The sequence below is a fragment of the Hypomesus nipponensis genome, chromosome 22, assembly GCF_054491055.1.
Source record: "Hypomesus nipponensis isolate SF chromosome 22, ASM5449105v1, whole genome shotgun sequence".
NCBI classification, from domain to species: Eukaryota; Metazoa; Chordata; class Actinopteri; order Osmeriformes; family Osmeridae; genus Hypomesus; species Hypomesus nipponensis.
Genome location: NC_140382.1, coordinates 20,817,501 through 20,831,390, shown reverse-complemented (window position 1 = coordinate 20,831,390; position 13,890 = coordinate 20,817,501). Strand labels below are relative to the sequence as shown.

Genomic DNA, 13,890 nt, shown 5'->3' with positions numbered 1-13,890 from the left:
TGATTGTTTTGGAAAGTTGTGAGGGTGTAATTGACTGACTTTGAAACAATAGGGACAATATCTTTTCAGTAGAGGATATTCATATATTTATTCATTAAAGTGACATCTTAAATTACATATATATATATATATATATATATCCTATCTTATGAAAACTATTACTTCATTTAAAATCTTTCAAAATACATTCTTTAAATATATATATTTGAATAAATCATCTGAATCACAATAAACACTGCAGATGGCTAAACCAAGCACCTTCAATCTGCATGATTTGGCTTTCTCTAAGCAAATATGTCTTATTACAGCAATTAAGCTCTGAACGGATCATTAAATAAAGAACTTAATTGGACAGAAAACTGTTGACACTGGCTTCTTTGAAATACTTAAGCATCTGCTCCCTCTCTGATTCCCCCAGCGGAAATCAGCGATCTGAACGGTACACAGCTCTCCAGATATCTTCCAGATCAGTCGGATAGATCACACACCTCTCAGCAGGAAGGAACCATGTTGTCCGAGGACTCGGACATTCTTCACATGCCTGTAGGTGTCCTTTCACTGGTGTACCCTTCCTTCACTCTCTCCTGTCTTCCTTCTAGGGCTGGGCGATGTATAAAAAAGATTGATGTCTCGACATTGTCCCAAATATTATTCAATATATATCTCGATATGTTTGCATTGGCATTTAAATTAAATAAAAAACATAATTTTCTTTTGACCCCCATTAGGAAACAACAAAAGCGATTTAGATAGAACAGCTATTGTTACAAAGTTAAAAATGTGTAGTGCAAATTTAATCAGTTGCCCTAACATGGTACTTGCAACTTGACAAAATGGACCTCACATGGAACAATTCATGCAGAGGTCCTTATGTGACAGGACAAAAAGAGAGCAGAAGAGAGCCTGTTCGAGTGCAATTTTCAGTTTGTGCATATATGCTCACAAAGAGCATGTGCACAAACGGTATCTGTGTGTGTATGTGTGTGTGTGTGTGTGTGTGTGACGGTGATTTTAGAACACAAGCAACACAAGGACCAGCAAATATATATATTCGATGTTCACGATATTTTCAAATTTTACATCGTCGTCAAAACGATGGCGATATTATCGCTAATATTCGATATATTGCCCAGCCCTATTTCCTTCACTCCTTCTTTATATCCTCCTTTCCTTCCTTTACTCATCCTGCCTTCCTCCCTGCCGCTCTCCCTCTCTCCTTCCCTCCTCCATCAAGCGTAAGACATCTTGCCCAGGTAGTTAGCGGGCACGTAGCCCCTCCGCCCCTCAGCCTCAGCCAGCCACCAGTCCTTGTTGCCCCCCAGGTCGCTGAACTGCAGGATGCTGACGTGCTGGTACTCCTGCAGGGTGAGCTCCTGCTCGCAGCGGGCCGTGAACGCGTACACTGCATAGAACTGGGGGGGGGGGGGCAAAGGTCAAAGGGTCAATGACAGGCCCGTCAGTCGTCAATCAACACACTCGTCAGTTGACCTGACTGTCAAACAGTTCATTATTCCAGAGGTGAATGTTTTTAATGTTTCTCATCAGATCAATGAGTAAACTTGTGTTCATGAGGATGGGTTGGTGGTTAACCAGTAGATGGCACTGTTGGTTCATAACACTGGCAGACAAGCACGCTGGCAGTGGCACACACACTCACTACCTCATACCACTTGCCTATTGACTTATCTCACCCAGTGTTTATATAAACCTGAAGCAAGGACAGACCTCAGCACCCCTGTGCCCCCCTCCTGGGGGTCTGGGTCTGGAGGGGGCTGGGGGGTGTCTGGAGGGGGCTGGGGGGGGTGTCTGGAGGGGGCTGGGGCTGGAGGGGGCATGGTATGGAGGGGGCTGGGGGGGGTGTCTGGAGGGGGCTGGGGGGGGTGTCTGGAGGGGGCTGGGGGGGGTGTCTGGAGGGGGCATGGTATGGAGGGGGCTGGGGGGGGTGTCTGGAGGGGGCTGGGGGGGGTGTCTGGAGGGGGCTGGGGGGGGTGTCTGGAGGGGGCTGGGGCTGGGGGGCTTGGTATGGAGGGGGCTTCGTCTTCTAATCATCTGCTCTATAAAGCAGCATGCCAGGTTTTACTGCCGCACTGGAATTAACGCCCCTATTTTACAGAGGAGTGCACAGCCCCCCCCCCCCCCCCCCACACACACACACACACATTTGTTCTGACAATACAGCTGAGACCAGAGCCTGTTTGAGGAGAGCCTGCCCAATCCCTGTTAAGCCCCATTGTACTGAATTTTGTTGCAGTTCCACCAGAGTTCCACTGGGAGTGATTGCAGTCGAGTGCAAAATGAATGGGAGTCTATGGAGCTAAATGGCTAAATTTGTCTCTTTCGCCTGATTGTCGTTGAGAAATCTCAGTTTTTGCATGTTCAACATGGATTACAGGTCAAAAGTTGAATGAACGAGTACTTATGTCCTTTTAATTTCTTACAGGGTGAGTCGTTGCCCATAACACGCTAGTATTCTGCTAATGAATGTTGATTGGTTAGAGAAGGACTGATACGACCAGAGCTCCTGCTTGATGGCATCCGAAGTAGAATCATAATGTTGGAGCATTAGCAACATTAGCAACAACATTAGCAAGCCAAAACTCTTTCTAGCATGTGTATTGACAGGGAGAGCTTAACCTTTCAGCTGTGTTGTTGATGCCCTGAGAGAAAAAAGTAAGTAACCAGAGCTTGCCGTAAAGCAGTAGCTCTGGTCGTACGATGTGTATGACGTCAATTACATTTTAAAAGGCTTTATTTAAAAAAAATCTAGCGGGCTTCATTTTTTTTGCCTCCCCTTTCGAATTCATAATTCAAATTACTAGACAAAAAATCATAACCTGAGAAAAGTGGATTTTGAGGGGTACCGCTCCATAGACCGCCATTAATTCTGCACTTGACCGTTAGCGCCCTCATATGGAACTAGAGTGGAACTGCAACAAGTTCAGAACCCGGAAGTTTCCCGAGAGTGGCAGTTCTCCCTTTATTAGACATTCTCTGGCTGAGACCCTCACCTGCTGGTCGTCCCCGTCCACACTCAGTTCCAGCTCCCCCTGCAGCTCCCCCTGCAGACCAGACAAGGTGCTGCAGCTGTCAGACCCCTGCAGCCCAGACAAGGCACTGCAGCTGTCAGACCCCTGCAGGCCAGACAAGGTATTGCAGCTGTCAGACAGGCTGAAGCTCCTCATGCTACCGCTGCCCGACACAAACAGGCTGAGGTTGTCGAAGTCGTCGTCCAGGATGAGGGACTGGTGCTTGGGGTGGCTGTCGTGGGGGAGGGGGGTGGAGGTTGGGGTGGAGGTGGGGGTCTGGTCTCTCTGGGGATTGTAGCGCTTCAGGAAGGTGGAGTAGGTGTAGCCTTGGGAAGCTGGGGGCGGCGTAGAGAGAGGGAGAGTTACCGGTGTGTCTGTGCATGAGTGTGTGTGTGTGTGTGTGGTCTTGTTTAACTACCCTTGTGGGGACCAAATGTATGGATACATGAACAAATGTACCTTGTGAGTGAGTTTGTTCGAAAGAGAGAAAGAGAGAGTAAGTCAGTCAGAGAAAATTGTGCCAGAGTGAAAGAGAGAGAAAGGAAGCAAGAGAGAGAGGGGGGGTAAGAAAGAAGAAGTGAGAGAAAGAGAAGATCCTTCTCTCTGTGGAACACCCTATCAGTACTGATTCTGCATGTAGGGTTAGGGTAAGCATGCATGCATGCATGTAGGGTTAGCATGCATGCATGTAAGGTTAGGGTTAGCATGCATGCATGCATGTAGGGTTAGCATGCATGCATGTAGGGTCAGGGTTAGCATGCATGCATGTAGGGTTAGCATGCATGCATGTAGGGTCAGGGTTAGCATGCATGCATGTAGGGTTGGCATGCATGCATGTAGGGTCAGGGTTAGCATGCATGCATGTAGGGTTAGGGTTAGCATGAACGCAACCGAAGTCTTGGCGCTAGTGAGAGAGAATACAATGGATTCTGCTCCACAACAACAAGCTGTGTCTCCCAGAGAGCAGCTGACGGTGGCCTCCTGTCATCACGGCGCTGATGTCATCAAGCCAGAGACAAACAGCCGGTGGAACAGAACACGAGTACAGGAGTACGCCCTGATGCTTGGGAAGCACGAGGAGCCGTGTCTGTGTGCATACACCCACACAGACGCGCTGCTTAAAAAGTCTTTGGCTTATTTAAGGGCTTGTTGTTGTTGAGTACAGAGGAGTGTGTGTGTGTGTGTGTGTGTGTGTATTAAAGTGAGTGTATGAAAGTGTGAGTGTGTGTGTGTATGCTCTGTGGGTCCTCTCTGCGTCAGGGTCCCTCTAGGGAGCAGCTTTGTAGTGAGCTGCTCTGCTTCCAGCTCTGTGTGTTCCAAACAGCCGCCACACGAGATGGAAAGACACGAGAGGAACGCAGGCTAACTATCTCTGGAGTCTATCCTGTCTCCCGGGAAACAAGCCAGGGAGATGGAGAGGGAAAGGGAGAGGGAGAGGGAGAGGGAAAGGGAGAGAGACAGGGAGGAAGGGAGGGCGGGAGAGCGGTAGAGCTTGAGAGAGAGAGAGGGTGAGACCGAGAAGGTGAGACCGAGAAGGTGAGACTGAGAGGGTGAGACCGAGAGGGTGAGACTGAGAGGGTGAGACCGAGAGGGACAGAAAAACTTTACACACACACACAGAAAAATCTTGTGTGTGTGTGCGTATGTATGTGAGAACAAGAGAGAGAGTCAGAGTGTGTCTGTGTGGGAGAGAGAGAGTCAGAGTGTGAGTCTCCCCTCCTCCCCCTCACCCCCAGTGTGAACCAGCCAGCGAGTGTTGCTGCCGTGGGGGTCGGTCTCCTCCAGCAGGGCCACCATCTCCCCCTCCAACAGTGCCAAGTCCCCCTCCTGACAGCCGTTACAGTTCCTCTTCAGCAGGAACAGCCGCTCCGCGCTGTGCCCCGCCCGCAGCCTGGCCCGCTGCTCCTCCGACTGACGCTGCACCTCCGGCACCTGGGGGGCACGGATCAAACGCACCCTGCTCAGACGGGATGTGGCTGTGAGAGATGTTGTGTACTGTGTGTGTGTGTGAGGTGGTGTACTGTGTGTGTGTGTGAGAGGTTGTGTACTGTGCGTGTGAGAGAGATGTTGTGTGTGGAGAGGAGAGAACTAACAAGCTCCCTTGTGTGAGGGCTGTGTGTTGGGGGGGGGGGCTCAGGGGAAGGATACGGTTTGATATTGCTCCACAGGGATCCTGATACGCTCCCTTACACACACACACACACACACACACACGTACACACAGCTGTTTTACGGGAGAGCTACCTGGGGGAGTGACTGCCAAGCGCTCTATTTAATCACCAGCCAGACTCTGCTGCCTACCATAAGATCCCCAATATCAGAATCAGAATCAGAATTGGTGTTTATTCGCCATGAAAGTTTGCACAGACAAGGAATTTACTTTGGCAGGAGAGCCTACTTAGGCAGCCATTTTCGGCGCCAAAACCAGCCAGACTCTGCTGTCTACCAGAAGATCCCCAACATCACACTGTAATTGAATTTTAATTGGTCCTATTTAAAAAGGGAGGGAGGTCTCGGTGTGTGTGTACGAGGGGGGTTCATTGTTACACACTAAAGACATTCTTAAAGGAAAAACAAGCCTACAACAAGGATTCCCTAACTATTCTGCCTGCAGAACATGAACAACAGTTTATATATGATTTCAGTACAGGATTTTTCCAGTATAGATTAAGTCTTGATTACAACAAACACAGCAGGTGTGTCCTCATCTCTGGTCCCCGGGACCCCCGGCATGTTCTAGATGTTTCCTTCCAACACACCTGATTCTAATGTATGCGTCATTACCAAGCTTCTGTTGAGCTTCATAACAATCCAATCATCTGAATCAGGTGTGCTGGAGCAGGGAAACATCTAGAACATGCAAGGCAAGGGGGTCCCTGAGGACCAGGGTTGGGCAGCACCGATCTAGACCAATCGGACGGTAGCGCGAGAGGTACTTGCGCCCCATTGGTACCCGGCCTCACCGTGGGTCTTTTGTCTCGGGTCCTTTCGAAGCTGACCTTCCTCTCCATCAGTCTCTGGGCGTTGTCTCTGACGAAGGCCAGGCTGTTTAGCTCGTTCAGGATGCTGCTCTGCACCTCACTGATATTGGACAAGGGAGCCTGGACACACACAAACATGTTAACATGCAGGAAAATAGAATTCATTTCAAGATACAGTTCAATACTATCCAGCGCTACAATCGATTTCTATGGCAGCGATGAGGATAAACAACACAACGTGGTACTTGGACACACCTGCTCTCACACACACCTGCTCTCACACACACCTGCTCTCACACACACCTGCTCTCACACACACCTGCTCAGTCACACCTGCTCTCACACACACCTGCTCTCACACACACCTGCTCTCACACACACCTGCTCTCACACACACCTGCTCAGTCACGCCTGCTCTCAACCATGCGCACATGCTCTCAACTGCCTACACACACATTCTCACACACACATACACACTCACAGGCAGCTGCTGTATGGAGGGTGTGTGGTGGTGCGAGGTGTCCATCAGCTCTTTGAGCAGAGTGACCACACACATCACACAGCTGTCCAGGATGGAGCGGGCAGCCATGTTGAACCTCTGCAGCTCCTCCACCAGCTGGGCGTTCAGGGCCTCATAGTCCCTCCTGGCCTGCCCCCGGCCCTGCTCCTCCCCCGGGGGGGAGATGGAGGAGGGGGGAGCGCTCCAGCCGGCTGCAGTAGTCCAGCAGCTTGTCGTATCGCTTCTGGATGAGCTTCTGAGGGGAGGAGAACATGACCTGGAGGGAGGTCAGGGGGACGACCACCAAGCGCTCCAGACGCTGTTTCTGGGAGGAGGAGGAGAACTTTGTTACTTTTTTAATTGAATTTTGATGTGAGCAGGAAGGAGTGAGTTTAGAAATCTCGAGACAGACAGCACTGAGGATGGCACGGGCCGGGATTTGAACCGTGGTCTCGAGGTCTTTCACCTCAAGATATGATAGAGGCCAGACAAGACACAGGGTGCTCCTTATAGATCCTTGTCTGTGGCCTCAGTTCAACCACCTGCACCGCTGGTCTATTCAAGTCACCGTACTCATTTAAATAACGAGCCTTCTATTAGAATCCACACAAAGGGCATCTACACAAAGACAGGGAGGATTTCAGAATAAAAGGATCCCCTCTTCACTTCCTGCTATTTCTCAAATAGAGTGCATTAGGTCCATTACTGAGGCACAGGCCAGTGTCTATAATAGCTTTTAAGACTAATTAGAATGTAAACTAGAGAGACAAAGACGGTCAAACACAGACAGACTGGGATGAAGACAGTAAAGACAAATGCATTTGAGTTGCAATTACACTCATTTAGGGGAGGCTTTTACCCAGAAGGAGGTGCATCATGTGCACAAAGACAGAGAACAGACAGGCCTGACCGGCTACCTGCTGGGGGAGAGAGAGGGAAGGGGGGAGGGAGATACTGAGGGGGGGGAGGTGAAGAGAGAGAGGGGAGTCAGAGGGAGACGTGTCTTACAAAGCGCTTGTAAGGGTCATTTCCGTTCCTGGGCTGCAGGGTGGCGTTGGTGTCGATCTTGTCCTGGTCTCTGATGATGTTCTCCAGGTCAGGAGCATTCTGCACTGCTACTGACACCATCTCCTGCAGAAGCACACACAGGACCCAACACCTCGGTCAGGAGACCGGCAACACCACGGTCAGGAGACCGGCAACACCACGGTCAGGAGACCGGCAACACCACGGTCAGGACACCGGCAACACCTCGGTCAGGAGACCGGCAACACCACGGTCAGGAAACCAGCAATACCACGGTCAGGAAACCAGCAACACCACGGTCAGGAAACCAGCAACACCACGGTCAGGAGACCGGCAACACCTCGGTCAGGAGACCGGCAACACCTCGGTCAGGAGACCAGCAACACCACGGTCAGGAGACCGGCAACACCTCGGTCAGGAGACCGGCAACACCACGGTCAGGAAACCAGCAACACCACGGTCAGGAAACCAGCAACACCACGGTCAGGAAACCAGCAACACCACGGTCAGGAGACCCGCAACACCACGGTCAGGAGACCGGCAAAACCAACTCAACAGAGGAGCAGATATGCAGAGACAAATACAACAGTCCTTCAATTTCAGATTATCACACTATTAATTCATAATTATTTGGTTTATGTATGAAATATACCCGTAGAAGGTGAGGCTTTGAATGACATGAATGACACACACACCTCTATACTTGTACCGTATGTACTGAGGGTGTAGTAATGTCCAGACTCACTGGTGAGGGATCAGTCTATTACCTGGGTGAGTAGGTAGTCTATAGTGTCAGATCAGTCTATTACCTGGGTGAGTAGGTAGTCTATAGTGTCAGATCAGTCCATTACCTGGGTGAGTAGGTAGTCTATAGTGTCAGATCAGTCTATTACCTGGGTGAGTAGGTAGTCTATAGTGTCAGATCAGTCCATTACCTGGGTGAGTAGGTAGTCTATAGTGTCAGATTAGTCTATTACCTGGGTGAGTAGGTAGTCTATAGTGTCAGATCAGTCTATTACCTGGGTGAGTAGGTAGTCTATAGTGTCAGATTAGTCTATTACCTGGGTGAGTAGGTAGTCTATAGTGTCAGATTAGTCCATTACCTGGGTGTGCATCAGGTAAATGTGGATATTCTTGATCAGCAATTTGACAGCTTTCTCCAGGCATCTGAACATCTTCTCCTCCTTGTCGAACACCTCGTCTCTCACCTGGAAGACACGTTTGGAAGGAAAGGTTTACCCTGAACCAATATTGACCTTCTCAGCATGAAAGAAAACCATGGTGGTGGAAGTGGATTATGCCATCTGTCACCCTGCAGGACAGGAAGCATGTGACCAGGATACAGGGGAGTTATGTCACACTGACTACAAACTTCTTTGAGCTGGAGTTGGGTCAGGCTGTGAGTGAGGGAGAACTTAAAAAAAGAGAAAAGCGAAGAGAGAGACAAAAGAGAGAGGATGACAGTAAAGGAAAGACAGAAAGAGACTAAGAAAGAGAAGGAGAGATAGAAGACAGAGAGATAGACAGAATTTCAGTGCCCAGTCTGACCTTGTGTTGTTCTGTGTACCTGACAAATAAAATACTTGAACTTGAAGGTAAAGACAGAGATAGACAAACAGGTATTGACAGACAAACAGGTAAAGACAGACAGACAGACAGACAGGTAATGACAGACAGACAGGTAGAGACAGACAGACAGACAGGTAAAGACAGACAGGTAATGACAGACAGACAGGTAGAGACAGACAGACAGGTGAAGACAGACAGGTAAAGACAGACAGACAGGTAAAGACAGACAGGTAAAGACAGACAGACAGGTAAAGACAGACAGGTAAAGACAGACAGGTAAAGACAGACAGACAGACAGGTAAAGACAGACAGGTAAATACAGACAGACAGGTAAAGACAGACAGGTAAAGACAGACAGGTAAAGACAAACAGACAGGTAAAGACAGACAGACAGACAGACAGACAGGTGAAGACAGACAGGTAAAGACAGACAGACAGGTAAAGACAGACAGACAGACAGACAGACAGACAGACAGACAGGTGAAGACAGACAGGTAAAGACAGACAGACAGGTAAAGACAGACAGGTAAAGACAGACAGACAGGTTAAGACAGACAGACAGACAGACAGACAGACAGACAGACAGACAGACAGACAGACAGGTAAAGACAGACAGACAGGTTAAGACAGACAGACAGACAGACAGGTAAAGACAGACAGGTAAAGACAGACAGACAGACAGGTAAAGACAGACAGATAGGTAAAGACAGACAGACAGACAGACAGACAGACAGACAGACAGACAGACAGACAGACAGACAGACAGGTAAAGACAGACAGGTAAAGACAGACAGACAGACAGGTAAAGACAGACAGACAGGTAAAGACAGACAGACAGACAGACAGGTAAAGACAGACAGGTAAAGACAGACAGACAGACAGACAGACAGGTAAAGACAGATCATCCTGTGTACCTGAGGTTCCACCCCGGTAAGCAGCTTCAGATGTCCTGTCAGCCTGTCAGACTTCTTCCTGATGGAGTGCATGTTGAGCTTGTTGAACTTCACCCTCAGCGAGCCCTCATCCTCACTCCTCCTGTACTTCATCACTGCACACACAGAAACACCCCAGTCAGACACTTAACCTTCAGAAACATCCCAGTCAGACCCTAACCCTTCCCCTTCAGAAACAGCCCAGTCAGACCCTAACCCTTCCCCTTCAGAAACAGCCCAGTCAGACCCTAACCCTTCCCCTTCAGAAACAGCCCAGTCAGACCCTAACCCTTCCCCTTCAGAAACACTTCAGTCAGACCCTTTCCCTTCAGAAACACCCCAATCAGACCCTTCCTCTTCAGAAACACCCCAGTCAGACCCTTACCCTTCAGAAACACCCCAGTCAGACCCTTTCCCTTCAGAAACACCCCAATCAGACCCTTCCTCTTCAGAAACACCCCAGTCAGACCCTTTCCCTTCAGAAACACCCCAGTCAGACCCTTCCCCTTCCGAAACACCCCAGTCAGACCCTTCCCCTTCCGAAACACCCCAGTCAGACCCTTCCCCTTCAGAAACACCCCAGTCAGAGAGTCTATCTACACAGTGTATCCTCACGGTCCCAGCCTCACCTAGGTCTTTCCTCCTCTTGAACTCGTTGATGTTGACGTTGATGATCTTGGCGGCGGTAAAGGCCTGCTGCAGCGGACGGTTGTCGGGGTGGTTGTCGGGCGTGGCCTGCCAGAGCTCCCCGAGCAGCAGAGGGTATTTCATGACGCGCTGGACGGGCTTGATGAGCAGCGACCCCATGTTCAGCAAGCTGGGCTTCCCTCTGAGGCATCAACACAGCACAACATTATCTGAGGTTTAAGGGGTTGCGTACAGAAACGCATTTCCAGGAGTTGAAGCCTGTTACAGCTCATTAATAGTTTAAAACAACATTCATTCGTAAGTTTGAACTTTATTTCTGTTTTCCAAATTCATCAAAAGGAATAAAGAATACTCACTCTTCGTCGTATATTCGCCTGCAACGTGACAAAGAAATACTCAGATCAGAACGAGAAAAGACCATCAGCAGATCGTCTACGCAAACAAGAGAAGCTCTCCCAGTCAAACACTCACAGAGAGAGACAGAGAGAGACAGAGAGACAGAGAGAGAGACAGAGAGACAGAGAGAGAGACAGAGAGCGAGGGATACATTTACACAGGAAAACAGAGAGAAAAAGAAAGCGAAAACTGTTAAACACAGAGTGAGATGAGGAAGAATTAGAAACACATTAAGAGAAAGACAGAAAAATAACTAAAAAAAGAGAACAGCCACTCACAGAGAGACAGAGAGAGAGAGAGAGAGAGAGAGAGAGAGAGAGAGAGAGAGAGAGAGAGACATACAGAGAGAGAGAGAGAGAGAGAGAGAGACATACAGAGAGAGAGAGAGAGAGACAGAGACAGAGAGAGAGAGAGAGAGAGAGAGAGAGACATACAGAGAGAGAGAGAGAGAGAGACAGAGACAGAGACAGAGACAGAGACAGAGACAGAGACAGAGAGAGAGAGAGAGAGAGAGAGAGACATACAGAGAGAGAGAGGGAGAGAGAGACATACAGAGAGAGAGAGACACAGAGAGAGAGAGAGAGAGAGAGAGAGAGAGAGAGAGAGAGAGAGAGAGAGAGAGACAGAGACAGAGACAGAGAGAGAGACATACGGAAAGAAAGAGAGACAGACATACAGAGAGACAGAGAGAGAGACATACAGAGAGAGAGAGGGAGAGACAGACATACAGAGAGACACAGAGAGAGAGACATACAGAGAGAGAAAGACAGGTAGAATGACAGGGATACAGAGGGCAGTCAATCACTTACTTCAGTGCGGACTCACAGGAGAGGAAGAGTTGTCTGATGTCGTCCTCCTGACCGTAGGTCTTGAGGAGGATGTTGGCCTCCTCGTGGTGGAAGCAGTAGATCTTGTACACATCCTCCAGCACGGCCTTGTTCTGGATGAAAACGTCTCCTGGCAAGACAAGCAAGTAGCTAGGGCTATCATGTGGGACTTCTAAAGAATCAAACGAAGGGAAGCCCACTTCTATTTTACAGAGTTATAGAAGTATGCCACCGTCAGCGGTACTTTTTGCTAGCTCTGACGCTGACAAAAATACTCTGTTGACAGTGGCGAAAATCTGCTATCAACATTGGGGGGGACAATTATATTACATTTTCTCAGAACAATTCCTGAGGGGGACACTAATTACTGCTTTAAAACAGCATATTAAAAAAGCACCATTGAGTCCATAGTCAGCAAAGCGCTTTCATTGCGTATTACTATTAATACATTATCCACTAGCAAGCTGACAGATAATTGAGTACATTATAATGTAACTCAAAATGGCCTAGCTAGCACTACTAGCTACTTTTATAGTGTGAGTTAGACACACATACAAGATACAAAAACGTTTCTAGTTTTTTGGAAACTTTTTGGGAGGTGTTTTTCAAAAATATATTTCAACCTTTGAAAAACATCCTTTACACATTGTGTGTGAAACCCGACACAAACAAGTTTTTTTTTGTAACTTTTTTTTCCACACACAAAAAGTCGTACCTATGATGACAGCTTCGGGGTCGGGGTCAGAGGTGGCCTGCTGAAGCCTGTGTAGCAGCGTGGCGGAGACCTCACACACCGTCTCCATGTTGGTGAACAGACGATCCACGTCCACCAGCTGCCGCAACAACACAGAGGTCAGAGGTCACGGTTATCAAACCAGAGGTAAACCTACATTTACATTTAGTAATTTTAGCAGACGCTCTTATCCAGAGCGACTTACAGTAAGTACAGGGACATTCCCCTCCCCCCCGAGGCAAGTAGGGTGAAGTGCCTAGCCCAAGGACACAACATCATTTGGCACGGCCGGGGAATTGAACCAGCAACCTTCTGATTACTAGCCCGATTCCCTAACCGCTCAGCCACCTGACTCCCCTAGTAGCAAGGTTGTGAATGCTTCCTTGTTGTGTCTGGAGGAGACATGACTGGGTGAATGATTAGACGGCTCATGTTTGCCTATGGAAACAGATGACGTCATTTACTATACCTGGGGTTTTTCTCTTCCTCATTCTCCTACCCTGTCTCCCTACCTCACTCTCCCCCCTCTCCCTACCTCATTCTCCCCCCTCTCCCTACCTCACTCTCCCCCCTCTCCCTACCTCATTCTCCCCCCTCTCCCTACCTCACTCTCCCCCCTCTCCCTACCTCATTCTCCCCCCTTTCCCTACCTCACTCTCCCCCCTCTCCCTACCTCATTCTCCCCCCTCTCCCTACCTCACTCTCCCCCTCTCCCTACCTCATTCTCCCCCCTCTCCCTACCTCATTCTCCCCCCTCTCCCTACCTCATTCTCCCCCCTCTCCCTACCTCATTCTCCCCCCTCTCCCTACCTCACTCTCCCCCCTCTCCCTACCTCACTCTCCCCCCTCTCCCTACCTCATTCTCCCCCCTCTCCCTACCTCACTCTCCCCCCTCTCCCTACCTCACTCTCCCCCCTCTCCCTACCTCATTCTCCCCCCTCTCCCTACCTCACTCTCCCCCCTCTCCCTACCTCATTCTCCCCCCTCTCCCTACATCATTCTCCCCCCTCTCCCTACCTCACTCTCCCCCCTCTCCCTACCTCATTCTCCCCCCTCTCCCTACCTCATTCTCCCCCCTCTCCATCCCTCATTCTCCTTCCTTCTCTCCATCCCTCACTCTCCCCCCTCTCCCTACCTCATTCTCCCCCCTCTCCCTACCTCATTCTCCCCCCTCTCCCTACCTCATTCTCCCCCCTCTCCATCCCTCATTCTCCCCCCTCTCCATCCCTCACTCTCCCCCCTCTCCATCCCTC

At 49.5% G+C, this 13,890-nt stretch overlaps 1 protein-coding gene across 1 annotated transcript in view; it reads right to left on the bottom strand.

Annotated features, from left to right (window-relative positions):
* Positions 1-62: 62 nt before the first annotated feature.
* The window catches only part of arhgef38 (Rho guanine nucleotide exchange factor (GEF) 38), a 22,279-nt gene continuing 8,451 nt past the window's right edge, over positions 63-13,890 (bottom strand). The window contains 13 exon segments of the mRNA XM_084686766.1: positions 63-1,412; positions 3,009-3,361; positions 4,757-4,958; positions 5,990-6,127; positions 6,489-6,701; positions 6,703-6,831; positions 7,515-7,637; positions 8,636-8,740; positions 10,016-10,149; positions 10,663-10,862; positions 11,038-11,055; positions 11,887-12,034; positions 12,620-12,737. Coding sequence (XP_084542892.1) covers positions 1,230-1,412; positions 3,009-3,361; positions 4,757-4,958; positions 5,990-6,127; positions 6,489-6,701; positions 6,703-6,831; positions 7,515-7,637; positions 8,636-8,740; positions 10,016-10,149; positions 10,663-10,862; positions 11,038-11,055; positions 11,887-12,034; positions 12,620-12,737 — 2,064 coding nt within the window. The 3' untranslated portion in view covers positions 63-1,229.